General features: G+C 44.1%; 1 protein-coding gene across 2 annotated transcripts in view; it reads right to left on the bottom strand.

Moving 5' to 3' along the window:
* The window catches only part of GRM5 (glutamate metabotropic receptor 5), a 281,050-nt gene that overhangs the window by 48,035 nt on the left and 220,868 nt on the right, over positions 1-12,147 (bottom strand). For both annotated transcript variants that reach the window (XM_066594092.1, XM_066594093.1), the window contains exons 4-6: positions 7,798-8,044; positions 3,193-3,361; positions 1,578-1,704 (exon numbers count right to left, since the gene is read on the bottom strand). In XM_066594092.1, the coding sequence (XP_066450189.1) occupies positions 1,578-1,704; positions 3,193-3,361; positions 7,798-8,044 (543 nt within the window). The remainder of the gene's footprint in view (positions 1-1,577; positions 1,705-3,192; positions 3,362-7,797; positions 8,045-12,147) is intronic.

Raw genomic sequence — 12,147 nt, 5'->3', positions numbered from 1 at the left:
AAATCAGCCCCTTGTGGACCTAACCTAAAGGTCAAACGCAGGATCTTTTGGGACTGAGTTAGTGAGTAAGGGCTGTTGGTTGCCCTTGTTCTACAGAAGTATTGTGCACAGTGCTGCAAGAACTGTCCAGTAGACAATCAGGTTGTCGCAGAGGAATCCTAGAATGGTAGAGTTGGAAGGGACCTCCAGGGTCATCGGGTCCAACCCCCTGCTCAGTGCAGGATTCACTAAATCATCCCAGACAGATATTTGTTAAGCCTTTGTTTGAAGACTTCAATTGAAGGAGAACTCACCACCTCCGGTGGTAACCTGTTCCACTCATTGATCACCCCCACTGTCAGAAAGTTTTTTCTAATATCTAAAGTGTGTCTGAAATGTAACAAGGATATTAGTGCACGTGGTACTGGTACGGAGTCCAGCAAGCACCTCACCAGGCCAGACCTCTTGGAATAAAGAGACTGTGTTGTGTTTTCATTCTGTGTTATACCGTAGGCCAGCAAATATGAATTTAACCAGCAAGTATGTGGTCAGCTAGTGCCTTTAACATGCAAACTACAAGAACTGCAGATCCACTGTGCCCCAGGTAGAATTGCATGTGGTGCTACCCTAACCTCCCCGTTAGATTCCAGCCTGGGACACTTCCTGATTTGCCTTGCCAGTGAAGTGTTCCCTGAGTATGGCTTGGTCATAACAATGCCCAACATGTACAACGAAGCCCTTCATCTGGAAGCCTCTGAAGACTGATCCTCTGTACCTGTTCTGAACTTTACCATGGTTTACCCCTCAATGCCCTGTACCTGCCTATGATGCTGAACACTCCAGGTGTACTGAGAGCCATTCTAAATCACACAAAAAAAATCACTACACCTTATTTTGTAAACTTTTTAAATGGTAGCCCACAGGCTTGGACTGGTCCACAGGAGGTCAAGTGAATTCCCGGTGGGCACTAAGCGAGGAATGGCCCCCCAGCCATCCACATCAAAAGCTCTCAACACACTATACATATAGCTATATGTATGCCACTGCATACATATAGCCAACATACAGCATCTCAGACAGGTAATATTTGCATGTAAGTATTCAATATGCCCCCAGAATTAATTCTACTGGTGGGCTTTACGCACTCTAGTCAGACCCTGGTACCCCAGCAATATCACCTGATCCAAAGTACACAACCCATTCACTGTAAAAGAGGTCACCTCTTTTAACAATCCGTACTTGTTAGATGTCTCCCTTAACAATAAGATGATCAAAATGTGTCTCCTTGCTGAGACCCTCAGCGATCTTCTGTAATCTGCAGGAAAAACTATCGGGAAGTGTTCAGTTTTCCTGCAGCTCCCCCATAGGGAAAATTAAGCATCACACAATATCCATGCAAATCATTGGTTTGCCTGTGTAATGCAAGACAGAACCGATCCTTCAGAGAGAGAAGACACTCCTTGTAACAGCTCTCTACTCTAGCCAAAAGATGAGGACCCTAAAGAGAGGATCCCCTCTATTAACTCAGAATTCGGTAATCCGACTTATGGAAATGGGTTCTTTACACAAGACAACCCCTTTAATGATATGAAAGTCACCTGTGAGATCGTCAGTGGGCCAAGAGCCGAGTTCACAAGCTTTACAGGTGTATTCATCAAAGATAATCTCATTTTCTTTACAAGGGGTGCAGGTCCAGCAGCAGCTCACCTCGCCTTTACGGATTACCTGAAAAGGAGATTGGCAGGAAAGAAGAAATCGGCATGAGAGAATTCAGGAATGGGCTCCGAAAGTGAAATCAAGAAATGTTTATATGTACAGTGCTTGTAGGAGATAATGTAGTCTGAATGTGGTAGATAAATAGATATAAGATAGATACCCGTGTTTTCCCCAAAATAAGACCCTGTCATAATAATTTTTACCCCAAAAGAGCCGCTAGGTGTTATTTTCGGGGGATGTCTTATTATACTTACCTAGCAGGCTCAGTCCAGCTCCCTCCCGCTGCTCTCTGGACCTCTGACACACTTCTTGCAGTCCTCGGACGTTTACATAAAATCACTTCCTGGTTACAGGATTCAGAAATCCCGCCTCCAGGAAGCAATGGCTCTGATTGGTTCTTGAGCCAATCAATGCAGCGCTCAATGAACCTATGCAATGGCTGTGATTGGTTCCTCGAGCACTGCATTGATTGTTCTTCGACCGCTGCTTAGCCAATCACAGCCATTGCGTTCTGTAGGTGGGATTAATGAATTGGTTACATTTTTAATGTAATGCAGCTAGGGCCTATTTTTGGGATAGTGCTTATATTTCAAGCCTCCCCGAAAATTCAAAAAAATCATGGCAGTGCTTATTTTCAGGTAGGTCTTATTTTGAGGAAACAAGATAGATAGATAGATTACAAAAAATAAAAACCTTTCCTGATTACATCCCACCGACCTAAGTGGGGATTCCATTGAGCACAAGTATCAGGGTGGCCATACACATTAGACGTAGATTGGTTGAACCCGCTGATTTCAATTGTGTATGGCAGCCTCTTGACTCTCCCTCGATGGCAGATGTTGGAAGAGAGAAGGATTGGGCAGGTGGATTTCAACAGCACAGTCCCTTTGTCTTTATATGATCAGCCGCTGCCAGAAGTGTCTGGCAGTGTCTTTCTCCCCTTACTACACACAACCCACATGTACACTTGGGCAAGCTTGCATGTATACAGTATAGATGGGGCGGTAGACAGCTTTTGGCTGAAGCAATATTTATCTAACATCTATCCCATGTGTATGGAGAGCCCTAACTTCTCTGAGCACAATTGTACATTAAATCTCATCTTCATCCTGAGGCACGATGGGAATGGCTTTCAGAATTACAGCATACCTATCATCCATTTTATCACAGTCGCTCCTGCTGTAGATGCGTATAGGAGCGGACAGACTTGTCACATGTAACCTGCATATTCTCTCTCTCCATGCTTGTTGAGTTCTGCCTCGGTGTGATGTCATAGCAGTGCTGCATGTTTGAACCAATCAGATTCCCTTCCTTACTGTTCCACTTCCTTTTTTCTTTTACTGTTCACTAAACAGAGTGAGAAGCTGCAGCTGCACCCCCCTCCTCCCCTTCCCCGATGGGTTTTATAGAGGTACCCTGGTATGTGGATCATTCCTGTAGGAAATATACTGTAAGCTTTATATCAGCTTTCCAACAAACCCCTAGAGCTGCCATTACCTTTATTTCTCCTTTGGCGCAGGGCTCGCTGCAGACTGATCTGATAACAGAATTCTTATTTGACCAGATTTCATCATCGTCCATCTTCAGTTCTCCGGTCTCCCAGCTTCCAACATTGATGTAATCAAAGTAGTCTTTACCCATTTTCTTAAAATTCATGATCTCATACCTGGAAGAAATATCTAGATTAGGAGTCATAGAGGTGGATGTGCTGCTTTATAATACTTTCAATTTCATTCTAAAGGCCCTTTTACATGGAATGACCTTATGGGCGCAGATGCCCAACAGGTCGTCCCAGCGATAATGGTTCTTGTGCTTTTACATAATCGTTAGTGAATGGTGGCGGAGCGAGTCGGGGATCGTTCCGGACCACCCGCCTCCATTCACAGTAAACAGGACGTTATTTGTAAATTAGCAACTGCCTGTTTATACGGGACGATTCGGCGGTCAGTTTTCTGCTTACAAAAACTGAGTAACGAATGAGAGGTGAATGAATTATCATTTGTCGCTCATTCGGGGCATGCATTTACACTGACGGTCCTCAGGCTTTTGGGGAAACCAGACAATTCAGGACAAAGGTGTGGAGTTCCCTAATGATAATGATAAGACATATGGACATGGGATATATACGTATATATCTACAACTGAAAACTCCATTATCCTGCCCACTGTGTTGAGCTTGTATGGTACAGCGATCACGCATGAGCAAAGAGCATGTGGTTTCTTCATCTCAACGGGTCCTCTCCTCTCATTCTGGGGTTTGCGTAAAGGCCTTTTTACATGGCCTGATTATTAGTCACCTTAAAGTTTGTCCGCGTGATCTTTGGGTCATGCAAGAGACACAACAATTAGCCTGCAAATATCCGTTTGTTAACTGATCATTGATTTCAGTAATTATAAAAATGCGCGCTATTTCGCCACATGTCTCATGTGAACAAGAAGCTCTGCCGCCAGCCTACGGGGATGATCAGAGTTATGATTGATTGTCCCAATAAGCGATTTTTGGCCCATGATGATCGTCGTGCTTGTCGATCGGCACTCATTACATTGGGCCAAGAATTCAGCCCTATCATAAGGACTGTAACTTCCACTATAGGGAGCGGTGGACAGGCTCGACCCAAGCACTGCCCCGAGAAACTAAGCTAAAAACCTTTACTATGATGTAATATAATCGTAGCCAGATCAAGGACCTCAGAGATCCCTGGAGAAGAGCATTAGGGTAGATGTACTATTGAAAATGCACCAATTTTATGGTGTAAATTGTGACCAATACGGTCTTAAATGCCTTGCACCACATTTATTATGTGTTTTAGGCACTTTCACATACTTTTTTTTGCATCATTTGGAAAAGGGGCAATGCTTCATTGGGTATTGCTACATGAGAGGGGGCGTGACCTAAGTGTGACATCAAAATACCAGTCCACGACCTCCTAAGATAATATTTCAGTAAAAAAAGACAAAAAATTGGTCATCACATTATACGAGTTCCATAGTAACACATTGTAAAGGCTTTGTACGGCATTTACTGCTACAGTATGGTTTCTACATTGTATCAGTTACAGTTGTGTTTGTTATATCCATGACACTTACTTCTACTAGTTACAGTTAGGAGAGAACCTGTCACCACCTTTGAGTGCCACTACGTTATGGGGCTCAAAGGTGAGGGAACGAGGAGTCCAGGAAGCGCTGTTTAATATTCACCAGGTACCCCGTTGCAGCGCGGTGTCCCCATGAAGTTGGTATACTTCAGAGCTTGACTCGTTATAGAGATGAATGGGAGATGTGCGCAAAGAAAGAATCAAGCTTCATAGGGGCACAGCGCTGAAACTGGGCACCTGGTGAGTATAAAACATACCTCTCCGGACTCCTGGTTCCCCTTAACCTTGAGCCCATAACATAGCTTATGGGGCTCAAAGGTGATAACAGGTACCCTTTTATGTTTCGGACCCCACCCCTTAAGTTTTTACATTTTCTTACCCTAGTGTCAACTGATAGGTGAACACAGTCATATGACAACTAGCCTGTCCTGGGATTGAAACAAGCGCGCATTGGGCAGAAGGCATCAAATAGCTTACATATGCATGTTTACAGTTTTCTCGCCCTATCATCACTGTACAGCACGTTCATTAAAAGGGGTTGTCTATGCTTTACAATCCCTTTCACAGTCCTCCAAAAGCAAGCTTATCACTCTTCATTGCTCCCCTTAAAGGGAGTCTGTCGGCCAATTCTTGCCTATTGAATACAATACACTGATGCATGAGCAACTGAAAGATGATTAAACAGCACCATCTCTGTGGCTCCCATCTCTAGATAAAGCCACTGAAAGGCTTTCCAAGCCGGACATTAATTAGCCTTGGACCGTCCGATAGGTGGTTCACATCTACAAGCGGTCTGAGCTCTCTCCCTCCCTTTTTTGCTAAAAACACCCCCTTCTGTGTTGACGGACGTCTCCAGCTCCGGCAGTTCGTAGCGGTTGTAGATTTCATTCTTGCATAAGGAGGTGCCGCCAGATGTGAAAAATATGAGGGTGAGCTAAAAATGATCCGCACTCTGGCTGTAGAATTTATCTTAATCAATTTTCAGAAAATATATAATTTTTTTATATAGTCTCCCGGCTTTTCAATACACCTTGTCCATCCGTCAGCAAGCTTTTGTATTCACTCATTAAAAAATGTTTTAGGCTGAGCTGTGAGCCATAAATGCCCCGCCATCTTCACCTCCTCATCAGATGTGAATCTTCATCCTCTTGGGGCTTCTTTCAGGGGACCAAACAGTTGACAGTCTGATAGATCACAACATCAAAAAAATTAGTTGATGTTCATGCTCCAAGTTGTCATCAGTCTTGGACGGGCGCCGGCTCCTTCTTCATGGCTGACACGTATCTGACCTTCTTTTGAACCTCTCTTTTTGTTCGTACACACTTCTTCACGGCAAAACACTTTCACCATTCTGTGCACAAAGTCTTTGATAAATATGGCCACCACATATGTAAATCACAAGAGCCATTTATTCTTGCACTGCAGTCATAAATTAACTGACGTAACCCGTTCGAACCTGCCCAGCAGTGACTGGGGAGACCGTAACCTACAACGGAAAGCATTGATAAGAAATTGCGGCCAACAGAAGTTGTAATATAATTGGAGTGGGGGTCATTTTTGATTCACCCTCATATATTAAAAGTTTGCACTTCTTAATACATATGTTTCCCTTACGCTGGCGCAAACTTTACTTACACTGATGTATGAGACAAGTATGGCCCACAATGCCCACATAAAACCATCATGCAAGGCCAAAATAACGTGTTCAAGCCAGAGGCGTAACTTAAAGCTCCTGGACCCCAATGCAAAACCTACAACAGGGCCCCCAATTATAATGCTTCATTCATAGTACTGGGCTTCCTATATGGAGAAGAGAGGCCTTATGAGTCCCCTAAGGCTCGTGGGTCCGGGTTCAACTGCATCCCCTGCATCCTCTATAGTTACGCCAGTGGTTCAAGCTATGGTTACAATAATTGCCAATTCTCATACTGGCACGACCTGTAATTAACCCATGTGAATAGTCCTAAGGGGACGGGGAGTCAATTAGACATTGAAGCCGTCGCCGCTGCACTTTGGCCCATAAAAAGGCAACTTCAAAGGAACCTGTATTAGAAGTGCTGTGCATTATGAAATTCATATATTTTATACAGTTACAGCACATTTCAATATTAACACTTTAAAGGGGTTGTACAAAAATATCAAGTTATCCTCTATCCTGCCAATCTCGAGAACGTGACTTCCGTGTCCCGCTCTCCTGTTATTTCAGGGGTCGCTTTTGCCCTCACAGTGACGTCACTATGAATGGCTCGTTGGCCGAGCATTAATTTCAATGGGGCTGACAGCAATAGCCAAGTGGGTGCCGTTTGGGTATCTCAGCTGTCCCATTGAAAATGAATGAAGCACTAGTGCAGTTGCGCGATCAGCGCTTCATTCGGTCTACTCTTATTGCACCCCCCACGGTGAGGATGAGGATAGGACCCCCCGTTCTTGAGTGAACCCCAGCAGTGAGACCCCCACCAGTCAGCAAGTTATCCCCTGTCCCGTAGAGATAACCTGAAACTCTGTTACAACCTCTTTAATGGTCATGTGAGTCGTATTTAACTCACTCTAGTTTTGAGACTGCGGCTTCGTGAGTTACATATAACTCATACACAATAAACAAAAAGTTTAAAAAAAACACATTTTTCATCGAATTAGAAAGGATAATTTTCTTTTCAAAGTTTATATTATTTTCATAAGAAAACACTGTGAAACCGAGGACAATTTTTTTTCCTACCGTGGCGACTAATGTGTTAACACTTCTCCAACCATTGGCAATTACAGGGATTGTTCAGGACTGGGAACAACATGCCTAATATCTTTTAGAAACAGCTCTGCACCTGCCTACAGGTTGTATGTGGTCTTACAGCTCACCCCCCATTCACTTCAATACACCTGAGCTGCAATATCAGACCTGACCCATAGTGGCACTATGTCTGCAAGTAAGCAGCCACGCTCTTCTAACCTTGTACAACCCGTTTACGAGGGCAGCGGACTAGTAGAGCTTAATGTTACACATACGACGTACTTTCCTGGTGAATCTCCATTTTCATCAAACACGATCATGTCTCCGGCTACACCCGTGAAATTGGCTTTCATGATGCAGTCCAACAGTTTCTGCCCATCTATTGGCTTTATGGCATCGCACAGTCCGGCATATCCAGGACACAGAGAGACCTGCATGTTGTGGAGGCCGTAGGCCATGGCGTAGATCGCATTGATGACAAATCCCATTTTGGAATCCTGTGCGTATTGATACGTTAAAGAGAGTCGAGCTGGAAAATAAAAGAAGATGAGTTAGTCTTGTAGTAGCCACGCCAGCTGCAGACACTACAGGGAAAAGAGCCACACAAAGTTGGTTATCGCATGATATGGGTTCCACGGCGACACACTGTAAAGGCTTTGTGCTATAATGTATTTACTGCTACAGTACGGTTTCTACATTTTAGCAAATAAGGAAGATGGAATAAAGCTCTGCAGCGCCACCTATTGGATGGCAGCATTCCTGAAAATCAATGTCAAAGATTGGGAATAAAACCAAGCCAGACTCCATACACAGACAGCTGTTTCAGGGTTTTTTGACTCAATCAGTGTGAAATAGGATCCTAGCTTGGCTAGTTAGAGACCTGTGATGTGAGTCAGGAAGGGGATCATCATTCCTTAAGGAGAGCATCTAGAAGGTGAGTAAGGAGACGTACTGCTCCCCTGGGTAATATGCAAATAAGGAAGTAGGAACAATACCTCTGCAGTGCCACCTATTGTATTTTAGCAATTCCAGTAGTATTTGTTATATCCATGACACACACTTTTACTAATTGGAGTGAACTTGCCATCATCTTTGGACCCATAAAATACATTATGGGCTCAAAGGTGAGGGAACAAGGCACCCCGTTCCAGCGCTGCGCCTCCATGACGTCGGTATGCGGCGGCAGCTTTAGGCATTACTTTCCAGTGATGCAGCAGCGCTATAAAACACAAGTTTGTGAAGCTCGTGCTTTCCAATGGGCTCCTTCACATTAGCTAGGCTTTAAGTGATGCTATGTTGCGAAAAAAATAAAGCGGCACGCTCTATCTTGCCGCAATTTGCAATTTTTTTGTAGCCCATGTTTCCCTATGAGGCCTCCTTGCCTAATTTTTAAGTTTTTTTTTCATTACATTTGTGTTACATTTTTTAATAACAGTAAATGATTACTATTTTAGGTCATTAGTCGAACTTTCTAAAGTAATTTTTTAGATGATTTTTTTTAATACCCTATGAAGGCCAGACTCACGCGGACGTATTTGCAATACGCAGAGATTACCCATGGATTTCAATGGGTTCGTCAGCTGTGCGTATTTTTCCTGATCATTTCGACCACGCAGGAATAACCGCGGCACGCTCTATTTTCCTGCAAAGTTTGTATAGAAATTAATGGTTGGCATGAAGTGCACCGAATGCTTTTAACTCCTGACACATATGACACATCTTTGGGCTGCCCCTGCGCCAAATATAAAATCTACCAACAATCGAGATGGCGTAGATTTCAGCTATGATTTATGCCGGTTTCAGGTGTAACTTATAATAAAAATGTCATGGGCCACAAATGGACGCGCCCCTCAATGATAAGCTCCACCCACTGTTTTAAAGCGTTGCAGGGTTCGGTGTAAAATTGCAAAAAGTCACACATTTTTACACTTCAGATAGTATGCACCAAAAATGGGCAATTTGTCTATGCTAGTTTTCTGGCGTTATCCTCGGTCTCACTTTGACAGCAGGCTTAACTACAGACAGCCCTGGAATCCTTTCTAGGTCCCCAGGGTTGACCTCACATGGGTTCCCTGGGATTCCCTGTCACCCTATGAATGGTGACGGTCCCATTTAATTACGCTGCAGTGACCGTGGTGAAAGGGTCAATCAAACAGGATGGAGCTCCCTCCGATCCCAGCCAACGGAGCGGTAGGTAGTCTGTCACTAGACAGTAGAGCAGCCGCTCCAGGGCAGCACGGAAGACTTGTGTAGAGCTTAACTGACAGCACTGCGCAATTAAGTCCCTTGAAGGGGTTGTACATGAATTCAAGAAAATAGCCACCATCTGTGCAGTCTATGGAAACTGGTTCTGAGATGGGAGAATGCATCTGTAGACTGGAGGAGGAAGGGGACAGGACCATGGGTGGGGACAGAGCCTACCGCCATACTGTTCATTCCTGTCAGGCTTACCATTCAACCTAACAGGATGGTACTGTCTTCCCCATTCCACAACCCCACCCCTTTTCTTTCCGGTCTAGAGATTTTCCCATCCTACGATGAGTCCTGGGATGCATGGATGAATCCCTTTAATTAACGCCTTAACATAGACATGTTGGTGATCACTGATCATTAATCTGGGCCTTTAATGAGGAAGTATTAAGTCCAATATATAAAGGAGTTTTCCCACTCCAAACTCTCCCCCCCTCCCCTATAGTGTACTTCCTGGTATTCCAAATCTGTCCCAAGTATCTTTTTCACTTTTTTTGTCAGTCCACGTCTTTCTGTACTCCGTTTCAGTGGTCCACCCACTTTGTTACTGTCAAAAGCCATCGGCCACATCACTTTCCGATTCCTGCCAGAGGGGTCAATACCCATCAGCAGTAGCACTGGCTTCTATTCCAGTGCTACATCTGCCCTCTTAGAATTATAGAATCCTAGACTGGTAGAGTTGGAAGGGACCTCCAGGGTCATCGGGTCCAACCCCCTGCTCAGTGCAGGATCACTAAATCATCCCAGACAGATGTCTGTCCAGCCTTTGTTTGAACACTTCCATTGAAGGAGAACTCCCCACCTCCTGTGGTAACCAGTTCCACACATTGATCCCCCTCACTGTCTAATATCTAATCTGTGTCTCCTCCCTTTCTGTTTCTTCCCATTGCTTCTAGTCTTTCCTTGTGCAAATGAGAATAGGGCTGATCCCCCTGCACTGTGACAGCCCTTCAGATATTTGTAGACAGCTATTAAGTCTCCTCTCAGCCTTCTTTTTTGCAAGCTAAACATTCCCAGATCCTTTAACCGTTCCTCATAGGACATGATTTGCAGACCACTCACCACATGCCCCACACATGGTCCCATTCACATGGTAGCTCTACCCACTACACCCAAAGAGGCCATGTTGAGACTCAATTGTCATATATAGTCCCTTCTATGCATGCGTGTCTCCTATTCGGGACTGTGCATGTGTGCGCTGCAAAGCAGATGCATAGAATGGTAGAGTTGGAAGGGACCCTCAGGATTATCGGGTCCAACCCCCTGCTCAGTGCAGGATTCACTAAATCATCCCAGACAGATGTCTGTCCAGCCCAGGTCTTTGGTACATCCGGCGAGGCAATGAACGCTACGTCACTAGTGATGCGGCGTACATGGCCCTGGCTAAAAGTAATTGGCTCAGCATGAATGTGATGTCACTGCAAATTTATAAAAACGGTTGGGGGCAGATCACATGACCGGATATCATATCTCCATCTGCAAGCTTTTATCTGGCAGGACTATTGTTACATTGCTATGATTTTGGGCTGGGAAAGTGTATATTGAAGAAGGACAACCCCTTTAAAGATGTACTTTCCAAACTAGACTGCCCCTTTAAGTGTACAGTAGGCCAAATTAATATTTAAAGGAATACAACAACAAGAAGCCCCGAGGGTAATAATGTTTGCACATAGTATAATATCCTCGCCTCTTCTATTCCTGAACCGGTATTGTAATTCAACAGCTTTATGCGCTGTACAGCAGGAACATCATCTGTATTCAGCGGCGTACGGATGACGGCGTTTACAAGGCTTTCTCATTTCTGCGATACATGTCAGATTTTCACAGTGGGAAACAAGTTATGGCTTAAAACTGCATTTTTCATCGGCAACACTTGAGTCTTCTATCTCAGCTGTAAAATTGTTTCCAACTTTTTAGACTTAATTTAATTGGCTTCTTAACGGGTTGTCGCACTTATTGAGGGTGAAATAGATTTGGTTAGAGTTTATCTTGATGACTAAAAATAAAGGGTCTGTCGGATTGGGGGGTTCACTTAATTCTGAAGCTATTCCATTTCAAAGCTTTCTATGTTCATAGAATAGATCAGCAGGATTAGACAGAGTGGCATTGACATCTGTGGAAAGGCTTTACTGCTAGTAGTGGTGAACAGCGGTACTGCAAGCAGCTGAAGGGAATGTAAAACGGAATGTTTAGAGGAAATCATCCGCAGAAATGACAATATATCTTAATTGGTGACCAGAGTTTGACAAGTTTACATAACATTCTGCACAGATTTGAAATATAAAACAGGGTATAACTAAGTTACATAGTGACTCCATCAGCAGAATAGTGAGTGCAGCTCTGGGGTATAATACAGGATGTAACTCAGGATCAGTGCAGGAT

The sequence above is a fragment of the Eleutherodactylus coqui genome, chromosome 1, assembly GCF_035609145.1.
Source record: "Eleutherodactylus coqui strain aEleCoq1 chromosome 1, aEleCoq1.hap1, whole genome shotgun sequence".
NCBI classification, from domain to species: domain Eukaryota; kingdom Metazoa; phylum Chordata; class Amphibia; order Anura; family Eleutherodactylidae; genus Eleutherodactylus; species Eleutherodactylus coqui.
Note: the sequence above shows the minus strand (reverse complement) of the source record. Positions and strands in the feature narration are given on the sequence as shown.